At 44.4% G+C, this 14,582-nt stretch overlaps 1 protein-coding gene across 1 annotated transcript in view; it reads left to right on the top strand.

Moving 5' to 3' along the window:
* Nucleotides 1-14,582, top strand: part of LOC120850902 (protein 5NUC-like) — a 65,655-nt gene that overhangs the window by 24,828 nt on the left and 26,245 nt on the right. Inside the window, exon 6 of the mRNA XM_040223589.1 lies at nucleotides 11,562-11,819. Coding sequence (XP_040079523.1) covers nucleotides 11,562-11,819 — 258 coding nt within the window. The remainder of the gene's footprint in view (nucleotides 1-11,561; nucleotides 11,820-14,582) is intronic.

The following is a 14,582-nucleotide window of genomic DNA, read 5'->3' on the forward strand; positions in this document are numbered from 1 at the left end:
CCGGGTCACTTCACCCCCCAGTACCCTTCCCTCCTCCTCCTCAAGAGCTGCGCTCTAATTCGGTGTTACAGGGAGTTGTAAACGGCTTTCACTTTTTTTATTTCGGTAATTAGTAGTTTACTTTAATTACTTTTTAGAGCGCAGCTCTTAGGGGCCCGTTCCCGGCTTGAGCGGCGTCGGCGTCGCCGTCGCCGTCGGCGTCGGCGTAACCAAGGTCATCCCAAGGTCACGTGACCCCTCCAGGTCACGTGACCCCTCCCAAGGTAATCTCAAGGTCACGTGACCACCTGAAGGTCACGTGACCTTGGTGGTCACGTGGGGTCACCTTGGGATCACGTGACCCCCAAGGTCACGTGACCCCTCCCAAGGTTATCTCAAGGTCACGTGACCCCAAGATGACCCCACGTGACCCTTTGAAGGTCACGTGACCCCGAGTCACGTGACCCCTCTGAGGTCACGTGACCCCCGAAGTCACGTGGTCACCTCCCCAAGGTCACGTGACCCCTCACAAGGTCACCTCAAGGTCACGTGACCCCAAGGTGACCCCCCACGTCACGTGACCTCTCTGAGGTCCCGTGACCCCCCGAGGTCACGTGACCCCTCCAGGTCACGTGACCCCCTGAGCTAACGTGGGGGTCACCTTGGGGGTCACGTGACCTTGAGGTGACCCCCATGTGACACCCAAGGTCACGTGACCCCCAGGTCACGCCTCCCCGAGGTTACGTGACCCCCTCCCCGAAGTCACGTGACACCCCCCGCCCCCCTCCCCGAGGTCACGTGACCCCCCCCCCCCGGAGCATATTAAAGAATGAGGGGAGGAGGAGGAGAAGGAGGAGGGGTCTACACTCCCCTCAGTACCCTTCCCTCCTCCTCCTCAAGAGCTGCGCTCCAATTCGGCGTTACAGGGATTTGTAAACGGCTTTCACTTTTTTTAGTAACTTCTGCTCAATTTACACATTACTTTCGAATTTTAGTAGTTGTTTTGCTTATCAACAAACATTTCTGCACAAATGAAATAACATGTTGGAAGATCAGCAAATATTTGCAAAGAGGGAGAAGCCTGTGACGAAGAAAAGGGGGGGGGAGATAATAGTTTGGACAGTCCCAAACCCCCCAAAATTTTCCACAAGCCTCCCCCCCTCTCCCCTCTGCAACAACACTGCTACGAGGCGCGGGGAGCGAACAGACACGGCGCAAGAGAGGCCGAGTAACTGCGGGATTAGCGCCGAAGACTGGCGTTACTTTGTGTCCCGAAGCTCAAGGGAATTTGACCCATTTGAAAAAAGGGCTGGTCCCCGCTTCTCCCCAACGTAGAAACTCTCGCCCACTACAGAAGGTGCACACACTGCATCCTCACTCAAAAGAGGCAACAAAATGAAGCACCTGCTTTGAAACTCATCTGGAGCTCCCGCAGTTTGTGCTGAACTCGAAGAATTTCGTGCTAAAGGGCAACGCAAAAAATTACCTTTTCGCCGTTGCCTTTCCTCCCAAAACTCAGAATATGCAGGTCTTCCAAGATTCAAAGATCGTTCGAGAAGCCTGTAGTAACTCCCCCAACGTTTTTATGTAAAAAATAATGGACAAGCAGTGTTGGGGTGTACCCTATGTACATGGTACTTAAAGTACTACTGCTTTGAAAAATTGCACTTTACTTGAATTAAATTCTCTGAACATGTGCTTGTGTTTTTGAGGAAAGTAAAACTCCCGACTTCAATGCACATTCCCAGAATTTGAAAACAAAAAATGACGGTATCGTCGTGTGAAAACGCGCTCTTTCGAGACGCCATCTGGTTATTTCTCTGAGTGAAGTAATGGCGGCTGTAAGACCGATGGAGATAAGTGCCTTAAAAGTTGATTGTGTCACATAGCTCGTCAGCGAGAGTAAAACACCTAATCTGCGGCGACTTCACCTCATACAACATTTGCTGCCATTTCCATAAAACCTCATGCACCTCCGATTACGCCTGGAGCAATGCATACCAGTTATAAAATGCACTGTATAGGGAATCAAAGCGCATCATGAAAGATTGCGTTAAAAGTGATTGTACTTTACCGTGAAATATATTGTATTTATATACGTCACTTCAAGTACATTTCACCCGGTGTACTTACTGCTTTACTTCAAGTACGTTGCACCCGATGTACTTACTACTTTACTTGAAGTATGTAGCCTCTCATTTACTTTGAACTTTACTTCAAGTACTTTTTAGATGTACTTTATGCAACACCGTAAACAAGCAAACACTGACTAAAAAATCAAGCTGCGAATGTGTAATTTCTACCTCAAAGTAGAAATTACATATTCGCAGTACATCATTGACCAAACAAACAGGGAAGTACAAAACAATTAGGCACGCAGAAGCAGAACCAGCTACTTAAAGCATTTCTGTGAAAAAAAACAAGCCGATTCATATTTGGCTACCACAATTTCGCTAACTCATAAAAACCTATGTACTTCCTTTTTTACCACAAAAACATATAAAAGTAACTTCAAAAGTAACTTCAAAGTAATTCGCTACTTTTTTGCGGTAATTAGTAATTTTCTCAATTACTTTCTATTTGAGTAATTTCTACTCTACTCAAATTACTTTTGACGTCAATACTCAGTAACTTAATTATTTTTTTTGAGTAACTTGTACATGTCTGTCTAAATCTCAATGATTGCCTTTTATATCGCTGGCTCTGGCAAGAAAATGACATTCTGTAATTCCTCGGTGGGTTAAAAAGCTAATGAATGAAGATTTTTCGGGTATGGCCACAAACTTTTATTCAGGCGAAAAAGAAGTCGTCTCGTAGCAGACGACGCGTAACCTCAGCAGTGCACTTCTCCGTCCAGTCTCCGACAGCATTGCTAAAAAATGCGGTCGTCTCCTCTCTGCTCCCTCATTTCTTTCTCGCTCCTTCGGCGCTCTCCTCCCTTTCATTTACTTTACTCCTCTCCGGCGCATTCGCCGCCACACCCAGTGGCCAAACTCTCCCAATATACGGCTCTGCTCTCGTTGTAAGAGGTTCCAAGGCACCCATTTCTAAGAGGTCGCAAGTGTCTGAACGGGCCTTTATACTTGTCCGTTTTTGTCCCCCGAAAACAAAACTCTGGTTCACCTAACATTATGGCTGAAGAAAACGTCGGTTTGGCGATGAGCGTTTTTCCGTGATTGAACATTTCAGTTCTTTACGGAGAGTAAGGCTGCAGGAGTCTATCGTGCGCGGAGGTGTTCCATCAAAATCATGTTTAATTCTGGCAAACGTGGGGGAAACGTCGAATTTGGAACGCTCTAGAAATCAATTTGTTCGTTCCTATGTTTAACGACGAAGTATGAAGCTGCCCTCACGTATTGTGCAGTGCTGGTCGTCGCGTAACAGTTAATTACATGTACAACCACCAAGTTAATAGAGAAGGGAATTCGAACGTTCTGCCACGGGGAAAAGCACCTCAGTGACTGCAGCTGTTCTGCGTTCTCGTGACGCGGGCTCTAATGACACACGCTCTCGTGTGGCGGCGCTCTATTATCGTGCGCTCGCGTGTCGTTGTGCTCTCCTTTTGCGCGCTCTGCCGTCGGCGTTCTCGTGTCGTGCGCTCTCCCCTAGGTGGCACTGTATTCCACGTAATAACAAATATTCATGATTATTCAGCAAAATTCATTTCAAGACAATGTATGAAATAACTTTCGGTATTGCCTAAAAACCATATATAAAATAACTCAAGAATTTGGGGAGGACACTTAAGCTTCACCTTTAAGAGTGGAACGCGATAGCGTTATCGGGCCCCGTTCGCATCATCTCCTCATTCGCCATGCAAAGTGTGCCTTGCGTTGCCCAGAATAAAGAAGAAAAAAAAAAAAGAAGCCTTGCGTTACCCAGTCAGTCACGTGTCTGGTTTGCAACTGAAGGGCTATGGGTTCGAACCCCGCTTAATTCTCTTCAAATTTTTATTTAAGGCACAGTAGTAACTCTATAAAGTTTGATCATTTGAGAAATGTGAAGACTTTTCACTCCCATTACATGTCATTTTTTTACGCTTTCTTTTTACGAGTGACGCCACGTTCCTCGTGAGAGTTGTGGGTTGTTTAAAATTCCCACCCGAGGACATGTGGCTGTGACGTCATCACCCTATCGCCCAATCAGGATTTTCGCGGCGCGCCACCGACGCCGGTTTTTCCGCCACGCCACCGATTTTCAGTGAAATGAGCTCCTTAACGCTATTGTGTTAAAATCTTTTATGCTTGTTCAAACTGTGCGTTGTGCTTCCCATTCCAATAAAAACCTAGATATATAAGATTAAATTTAGAATCGACATGTGGGCATGATAACAAGGAACAAAGAAAACGAATGCTGTTCTGTTTCTGCGGTTCTATCGCATTTCAACGCTTGTTCTATAAACCATATTCCGCTGCTCTAATTGAGACGAACCTCGACCCCTCAGTTACCCATTGGCCGTAACAGAACGAGCCCATCTTGATTTTCGAGCCCTATACAAACGATGTTTTCTTGCAAAGATTTGTGAAGAGGAGCCTTCTCTTGTAAGGCATTTATTCACAATTATTTTCCATTACCCCGCAGCGCCCGGAAGCATTATTGCAGGAATTGGGAAGATGATCAGTACACTTCCAGCAAACGTATTGGATAAATGAATGGGTGGATGGTATTGATTGTACCCTTTGTATAGAGCGGTAGCTTTCGTCCTCTAGCTTTCAAACATTTACCGAACTCCACTTTAAAGTTTGCTATAAAGGATCTACCTCATAATTTTTTTTGTTGTTGTATTATGAAAGTTCTTTAGACCTTTTCCACCAAGGTTCTAGCCTACATTTTAGTGATTAAAATTTTTTGTTTCTTAGTTCTTGCATCCTCGCCAGCAAACTCCAGCGCTCACGCCACGTGCGTTAGGGAGGGTAGGACGACGTCTCTTTCACTTCAAAAGCACATGTTCTAGCGTCTCGAAATAACTATGTAATATGACAATTGTCTATGCCTTGAAATGTATCCCTATATGCCTCTCTCGAGCTCAAACAGTAAAGAGCTTTCCAGTGAATGATCAAACAGCTGTTCTTTTCACATGCCTTGTTTTTGAGACTTATAAATGGCTAAAGTTCAATATTTTTGCATTATTTCCTCCTAAATTTTCCTTACTGCTGGTTTTATTGTATTTTTTACTGGACTAATCTGCTCAAGCACATACTAGTGTGCAGGGATTTAAATGTCAGCTTTTCGGTTCGTCCGTTTTCTGTTTAAATATTTTCAATTACAATTGCTCCTATGCTTTTCGGGCTCACAATATATCCTCGATTTAAATTAACCAAATTCCGAATTTCAATATACTAATTGCCCGCCTGCTCTCAAAGCACGACCAGCCTATTTCCCATTGTACCCCCTTACTCAGCATTTTCCCATACGCTCCCAGTGTCAACGTACCCACGCTACGTGGTCAAATTTCTCATCCTGATCTAATTTCTCATCTGATTCACGATATCCTTCTGCCAAAAGATAGTTCAGGCACCATCACCTTTCTCCATATATCCCTGACCACTTAATATATATTACAATTCCACAGTGAATTGAGTTTCCCAATATCTCAATTTGTTGTTTTTTTCCTACTTAAATTTTATTCATATTCCTATAAATATTTCCTTCACTCATTGAGCCATATTCTTCCATTTAATAAAAACTTGTTTGCCTAATTGGTTCATGATGCAGTTTAGAAGGGTTGTTTGCGGGACACAAGGGACAATCACAATCGAGTAGACACGGACAAGCGCTTGTCCGTTTCTACTCGCTTGTGATTGTCCCTGGTGTCGCGCAAAAAACTTCTAGACTCCTTCCAGATATTTGTATGTTTCTACATTGTTTATATATCACAAGATCTTGCATTTTCAGAGGTTATCTAAAAATGCACCTTAACACACTACTGGCAGTTTGCGAAATAACGAAAGCAAGCAGACTACCTTGCCCTTTCGCACAATTCACTAGGCTCAAGAGACATAAAAAGATATATATATTCATGTGGCAGTTTTTGATTCATTATAAGGAAATAATTTATTCTTAAAGGTATTATCTGACAGTTAGAAGCCCGAGCTCATATCTTCATCTTGGGCCGTTGCTCTGCTGTGCAAGAGTTCGCGCAGGCGATGTGCTTTCTTGAGCAAAGAGCTCGCACTTGTACAGCCTCGTAGTGGTATTTCCATTCGGTCGATTTACATGAGAAAGAGCTTGAGAAGCAAACATCTAGACGAACAAATACTAGGTCAAAAAGGAATTACAGGAGTACACTTAAGACTGCTCACGTGCAGAAATGCGAAAGCATACCTACACGCACCCGCCCGGCTGTCAGCTGCGCGGAGGGCAGGGCAGCGCGCCCCGCTCCTCCGCGGCGCTATATGTCTGAAAGCAAAGCGTGGAACACGTGAGGAGCGGGAATGTTCCGCTGCCCCTTACGCCCCTCCCACACCCCTCTGAGCCTCCAGCCAGGAGGGTAGAAGGGTAGGAGAGGGCATGACTAGGGAGCCTTCATGTGCGCTTTACGAAGCGCACATGAAGGAACCCTATAGGCATGACGCCAGCCGCGTAGCCTCCACAAGCCATGCTCCCTTGACGCCGCGCCTCTTTCTCATTTTCCTCCTTACCCTCCTCACTTATCAGGCCAACGTGACCACATCACGTGACCGTAGCTAGCCTTCGTCTAGCTATCGTGTACTAGAATACACCGCGGTCTAGCCTTCGACCTGATAAGATCTACCGGACGGAGCGCGCGCAAGCCTGCAAGGAATCCTTCTACAATCAACCATCCATCTCACACGTGACATGTCACGCGCACCAATTGCCAGAGAGATCTACGGTCACGTTGGCCACAACAATGTTTGAACTTTTTATGACTAGGCTTCACCAGTATTGCAACGTAACTCCTCCTAGTACTTCTAACTTCCTTGGCCTCCGGTCACTCCTGACACGTGACCCAAGAGGGGGAAGAGAGGGACTGCCGAGCGCGCGCCACCTAAAGGCAGTCTCGAACGAAGCGATTTACAGCGCGCGTCCCTGGTTTTGAGAGTGTACGTCATGGGGGAATTGTAGTAGACCGTTTCCGCAGCCCGCTAAGCACCCGGATAGCGCACAGTAATCCGCCGCAAGACCTTGAACTATGCAGACAAAGCTGCTGCGGCGTTTTCTTCACGGATACCGTAGCGGATACCGTAGCGGATACCGTAGCGGAGGCCTTGGGTTTTCTCGTCAGTGGGCTATGACGACCTGCCTAGGCGCACTTTCGGACGCTGGTAAGGGCTAAATTGCCGCGTTTTTTTTTTTTTTTTTTTTTTTTTTTTTTGTTTTATGCAAACAATATTTTTCGAGGTTTTTAAGAACGCATTGTACTATTTTTGTGAACGAAAACAATGAAATGAAAGCAGTTTGAGTGAGGCTGTGTGTGACCGAGCAAATGCAACTGGAACGTTTGTTTCCTTTTATGTTGATGTTTTTACGGCACCTTACACTCAGCCGCTCCAATCAACAAATTTCTTAACTGTCGAAAATATTTGACCGGCCAGGATAGCCAAACTGCATAGGTATTCCCCTCTCACAACATTAAATTCAACGAGTCTCACCAATCCAACAACAAATTGTACGTACCCCAAGGTGCCGCGTTATACGAACAGGATTTGAGGAAGGTCTCAAATAACAGCATATCCAATATACAGTGTCGATATACAGCTTATCCAATATACAGTGTCACTTTTCGACGAACGGACAAAACCCGGCTTGTTTTGGGGCACGTTTTAAAGAGAGCTGCTTTTTTGCGCTGCACCAAAGCAAATGAACGAATCTGTCCTATTCCGTCCCCACACTCCGGACCCAAAACCTATCAACCATTTTTCGCCAAGACCGGGAACATAGCCGGGAAGGCTTTTCGGAGATAATCTCAACGGAATTAATCCTCGAATAACTTCGAACGGCCCTTGTGTCGCGGGCTGCTTGACGTTCGCTTTCTTCGTTCGTTTCCTGCGGAGGCCGAGCAGGCTATGATCCCTTGTCTTCCCTGCTTCTCATAGTTGAAGATAAGACAAAGGGTAATCATTCTGAACAGGCAAATAAAGTAAGAACAAAAGGAAAACCGGCGAACTCCGAATGCACAGTGCTGGTGGGGAGTCGCCCTGACCGGGTTTCCACAGCTCAGGCGGGTGGTAGAAATTTCTGGTTTATAGGGGTCGCTCGAGTAGCAAAATGGCTGCGGCCAGTGAGCTCTTTTTGGAGAAGTATATAGTTGCACGTTTTCCGCGGTCACAAACAACGTTGGCTACCTCCATGGGCGTCGCACTACTTGCCCGTTTTTTCGCGGTGAAGGACAACGCCGGCGGCGTTTCCATGAGACCCCCCAATCAATGCTTTCGCATTAAAAAACAACAACAGAATAGTGCAAAATACGTGGACCAAGCAGAGCTCCTTTTCGAGCTGAAATGAGTCGAAAATATATTATTACTCTTTCTGGCGCATATGGCGCTCCGAGACATGGGAACGGGGGCTCGCAGCCGCGGGATGCTTGTTGGCCGCATCCCAGAGAGCCACGGGCAGCATCTCCGGCTCACAATTAGCCGGGAAGTGTCCCGCGAGCATCCCGTGGCGCGAAGACCCAATCCCAGGACTCGAGCGCTACATGAGTCATACCTACCGGTCTCAGGTCGTCCTTTCATTTTCGTTTAGAACTTCGTTCTGCTTTTTTAACGTGTTCACATATTTGACACCATTATTTATTTGTGTGTGTGTGTGCGTTGAGTATTGTTTCGTCTTAGCTTTTGCTTCTTAACTTTTTTTTATAACCTCTACGGCAATGCCACTTCCAGGCTACAAGCCCGTGAGCTTTCTGCTCGTGGATACACCTGGCTTGCGTGATCTCTCGCTCAGGTGGAGCAACTGCGAGACGGTCTTTTAGCCGTTAGAAAATACCATTGTGAAATAAGTAGCTTTCTAATAATTCAGCTATAAAAATTATTATGAAACCAAAAGCCATGGCAATAAAATATATTAGATATGTTCAACTTCATCAATTCCTAAATGTGAAATGTGCGACAGGACCACCGAAATGCGTACTCCCTTGCTATATTAAAAATCCAAGCCCGTTAGTGGATTTGACATTTCCAACCTTGTTATTACATAAGGCTTTTGCTCAGAGTAGTCATACGTACAAATCAAAGCTAGATGTATCATTGGCAAAACAGCCAGTTTATTTAAAAAAGTAAGCACGAGATCTCTTCTCTAGAAAGCATATGAGTGTCATTGAAAGATTCGGCTACTTTACGAAGTAAAACACTATTCATTGCTGCTTTTTTTTTTTTTTTTGTCCCAAAATATAAATTTTTTTCTCTCCCCTTCTCCGAGTTGACGTTGGCCCTCGACGTTTCGGGGGTGGACTTTTGGCCCTCCATACTTGAATAAGTTTGAGACCCCTGACCTAGAGAAAGAAAGTTGCGCTCCATTTGGGTTGAAAGTCCAGCCAATTCATTATTGCGTAGCACTTGTAGTAGCCGCGTCCCACTAGAGCGACAGACAGCAACAACAGACAGCGACTTACAACAACGAGTGACAAAAGACACCGAGAGGCAGCCTGCTTGTCAGAGTGCGCTGTCCCACCTGGAAGACAGGACGCAGAATACTGGGACAAGGAAACTTGTTTCCTAGTGGGCCGAGTTGTTAAAAAAAGACTTAAAAATACAAAGAAAAAGATAGTCGGGCGACGCGGTGTTTATGTTCCGCTTTTTTGGTAAAAATACCCACCGACGAAAACGGTGAAAGTAGAGGCGATTACTTTCTTTCTTGATTAAAGCTTCCTCAAGTCTCCATTTTCCGTTGGCGAGTTTCCGAAAACCGTCGTGACACAAACTTTTTCCGAACTAGAATTTCCGAATCGGCTAGCCGGAACGTAGTGTCCTGCTTCGTGGTGAGCGGTCTTACCTTGGTCAGTCCCCGAACGTCGGTGTATTCATCCTAATGCAGGGACGTAGACCTTGGCGCCTTCAGGCGCCACCTATGCACCATGTTTTCGGGGGACAAAAACAGTCACAGCCAATTTCCTTTCGAAACACGACCGCCAGCGAGTGAGCCATGAGCACTGCGAGCCATTGAAGGACGGGAACTGCGAGAACGATTAGTGGCTGCCAAGGCCTTCTCATCTCTGAATGTCGAGCGGCCAAGCGAGCCACGGTAGGAAGGGGAGGAAGGGTAGAAGAACGGGAAGTGAGGCAACAGAAGGTACAAGCAAGGTTCGTCTCCGAGAGATGTTCACCAGTGGGACTGCTCGCGGCGCTTCAAGTCCAACGACAAACAAAAACTTGTCCGTTGTCGATCGTTTGTCGGCGCTTGCCGGCTTTCGTCGGGGGTGTTGGTCGTTACATTGGGGCAGATGCAGCGACACGGAACTTTGTGGTGTCGCGGGACATAAATCGGTGTCTGTCGCTCTAGTGAGACGAGGCTATAGGCGCTCAAAGTTAAACCTTTAGAATATTTAGATAAGTTTCTCTTAGGAGATATGTTCCATAATAGGGGAAAGAAGAGTTGTTACAAAAACTTATGTGTAAAATAGTGATACACCTGGGGCTCGGGGATTCCCTGATGCAAAAAAGCTGTAGAAAATCGAATAATTTAAATTTTTACTGATGAGCAGGTTAAAGGTATTGTTTTAGATTGACGTGGTTGAAAAAAAGCAAAGATATCTTGAATAAATCGAGCTTTGCAGATCTGCTAATGGACATACGGCTTAACGAATAACTACGCCCTTATAGCGTTTTGCTCACCCCATTCTCGGATCTGCGTATTATAGTCAGGTACATAACGTAAGAAATTCTTATCTGATGCAGATTTCCTCTAAATGCAATGCACTTCCCTGCCAAGAAAAAGCAGCATAACTTTTCGCTTTCTGGATTATGGAACTGAAAATATATCTGGATTATTTCTGGATTTTATACTTTTAGAAATTATTCCTTTGCCTGTAACCTGGGCTTCGGTTTTCCAGAAACAATTCCAGTTAGATTTCCAGTTCCATAAACCATATAGTAAAGCGTTATACGCGGTTTTTCGGTAGGATTCTTGTTTATAATATCGGTAAACAAGCATGTGTTTATCAAGCACTGTTATAAATACTTGAGCGAGCTGGTAAAAAATCTTACATCTCAAGTTTCTTAAACAGTTTCCTGCTCAGAATATATCTAATATTTGGTCCGTTCCATAATGAATGAAAGTAGTTAAATAAACCACCCCATATATAATACCGCAATAAGACTGAAACATGAAAGGGACAAGTGCTTCTCACAACTGGTACTTTATAAAAAAAGACAAGGAGGAATCGCGGAATGTGTTGATTGGAATTTAGAAAATATATTTATTCATTACATTCCACGCTTCCTTCTCGTTTTTTTTTTATTTATTTATTTTTATGAAGAACCAGTATTGAGTAGCGCTTGTCCGATACTGTACCTTTCATGTTCCTGTCCTATTGCGTTATTGTATGTATGATATTTGACCAACTAGCCCAGCAACTCATTTTGAACAAACCACATAAATATTCGGGAATTTATTTTGAACAGATCAAGACATGCTTGAAAAGTTAAAACCTTATGAAGAAATTGTTCGTAAGGCCGGTGATCAGCCCATTGGAATCTCCAAGGTCCTACTTGAAGCCAGCCACAAGATCTGCCGTCTGAAAGAATGCAATATGGTGAATCTCATAGCCGACTCTTTTTTGGAATTTTACGCCGACAGGAACAGCACAATTCCTGGTGCCTGGTCGGACGTCAATGCTGCTGTTGTGAACGCCGGAATCACCAGAACGTCCATTCAACAAGGTACTCGCAGAAACTTTCTTTCCCGCGTTGCATTAAATTGTGATACTAGAATATACTCCTTAAAACTCTTGCTAAACATACTCTGGGCTTGGAGTAGACTTTTGCATGTAGTGAAACAATTAGCATAATCCATTGTACAACCCAACGATTCACGCCATCAAAAGAGAAATCCCCGACAGTGCCTTGGCGCTACTTGACAACTGTTTATTTTCTAGGGAAGGAGCCAAAGCAGGCAAAGGGCCGGTTTATGTTTCCGAAATAAAACGCGTTTTGAGAACTCAGTTATAAAATGCTGTGGTGTGTATGAGCGGGTATTTTACATACTATTGGTGTTTTGACTTCATTCTTTGTATTTACTTTCCCATTTTAATTTGCATATCCCTGATTCCTGCGCAGAGTAGACAACTAGGTGTATTGCATAGCTAATATCTACTATTGGTGTTTTGACTTTATATTTTATATTCCCTTTCCCCTTTTAATTCCCGTATCCCGCATCCCTGAGCAGAGTAGCCAACTAGGTATATTACACAGCTAATATCTTTTTCTTCTAACGTCTCTCGTTCTTTCACATTTCTTTTTACTTTGTTGTTCCCCTCCCCCCCCCCCCCCCATCACATCCGCTCAGCTTTCAAAACAGAGTACCCGGAGCTAAGCGAGCTGTAAATCCTAGGCAGTGCCGGATGTGAAGGCGAGGGTGTTGTGAGGCAAGTTATAGGTTGATTGTAATTATAGACTGGTGCTTGGAACGTCATCGTCTAGATGGTAGTGAGTTGTGTGTAGAAGAACGTGAGGTACGGTGGAACGGGTTTTAATGCCGACCTTTCAGGATACATTATTTTTGAATAATACAAATTCGACCTACAGCGAAGCTGTATACAACTCGTTAGTCGGTTTTCTTTTTGTGTCCGTCGATAGTACAGTAGTCGACAAAATAGTCGACAGAAAACCATCGCGATCCTTATCACTGTTCGCGCGCGCCTTATATCTTATCACGTGGTTTTGACACTTTGACACTTGTTTCAATAAAAAAACTACAAAACAAGTGTGAACACCACGTGATAGATGATAAGCACGTAGCGCTCCCCGCATGCGTTTCGTGGTAAAGATTGCGGTTGCATAAGCTGCCGCGGCAACAGCAGCGTACGAAGTCTTTCATATATAAAAAAAAGCTTTGGTACAGTGCATTTTCTTTTCTTTCGTCAATCATTTGGTATAGACACTTTTGCTGTCTACAAACATGAACTGCCGCTTGCGTCGCGACTTCCAGTCGCACCATGTTTGCAAGCCTTTTGAGCGTGCTATCTCACCACTGCTAGAAAGCATAAATGCTACACGGACAAGAAAGTTGGAGATTTAGCAAGGGCCTTTGACTGTACAATAATACATCTTGGAGGAGGCAAGTTAGTCCACAAGAATACTCAAAACATCCTAACAGATCTCGCACTCCTTCGTTCTTTTGGCGTTCACCTGGAGTATTGATGATTAAACCTTTCATCTACATTTCAACCAGCGGTGTTAACGTGGCCTTCATTCATTATTTTAATAAACCGGAACTTCTCTGGGACGTCAAAGAGTGGAGCATCACCTCGTGGCGTTTGCCGTACAAAGGGTCCATAGTTCAGTGGACAATCGTTGCAGGTGATACCACAGCTTTGTTGTCGAACCACCTTCACAGCGTTGAATTGAGCCTTAAGATCTTCTTTTTCTTTTTTACGTGCCTCTTGAGAGGGCGCATTTGTCTATTTTGTGAATGTTTCTTCATATAATCTAGCTGAATTTTTGCATGTTATATTTATCTCTATTATCATCTTGCATATTCTCTCGTTACATAAACAACGTCATATACTCGCTGCACCGCGGGCTTCCATGGTAGGGGCTCGTGCCTTTCTATGGTTCTGCGACTCTTCTGAGCCAATAAATCTACTATTAATATTAACCAATAAGCAACCTTTTGCCCAAAGTGTCTGTCATTTTAAAATAATTTTAGACTAGGCTGGCTGAGCGGTATCATAAATGCAGGTGGGTTCGATGGAATACTCATTATATCGTTGTCTTGAGAAAAGTATAGATTCCAAGAAGAAGAAAAAATGTGTATCAGAGTAATGAAGCTAGGATATTTTCAAATACATATTTTACTTTGAAACGGCCCGATGCTTGAAGAAGTGAGTCTCTAATTTTGATACTGAGGTTCCCATAAGTCTCGCCCTGCGTAAACCAGGCGCATTCAGTTAGACTTAAACAATCGCCTAAGAAGACATACGTAAGAAAACCTGAAAGCATGATTAAACCAGAATACTATCGAAAGAGTCGAGTGGTTACAGGTTTCAGATCTTCCTGCCTCTGCATGTGAATTTCTCGAAAGATAAGAACGCCGCGACGGTGCCCATTCCAAGTTGTCAACTGTAAGCTTCTGGCCTACGGTTCATTAAGTCTAGCATCATTTTATATTGTGATTTGCAATCGCACATTGCACATGACTCCGTCTAACTACGTGCTGTGCTCGCTTCTGGTCAAGACATTCATCGAGTCAAAACATCCAACGAGTCAAGTAATCCGACAGTGACGTTTGCAACCGTGTCGGCGATTCATCGAGCAAATAGATGAAATATAGATCAAGAGATTCAATACTGGCCAAGGGGTTCAACGAGTTAAGAGATTCATTGAGTTAACAGAACCAGCGAGTAGAGAGATTCAACGGCTGCTTAAAAGTCCTCTCCGCGTCAGCTTCGATTTGCCTGAGACAAATACACTATTAGACAAAGG

This window comes from Ixodes scapularis, unplaced genomic scaffold, assembly GCF_016920785.2.
Source record: "Ixodes scapularis isolate PalLabHiFi unplaced genomic scaffold, ASM1692078v2 PGA_scaffold2__306_contigs__length_199485367, whole genome shotgun sequence".
Lineage (NCBI taxonomy): Eukaryota > Metazoa > Arthropoda > Arachnida > Ixodida > Ixodidae > Ixodes > Ixodes scapularis.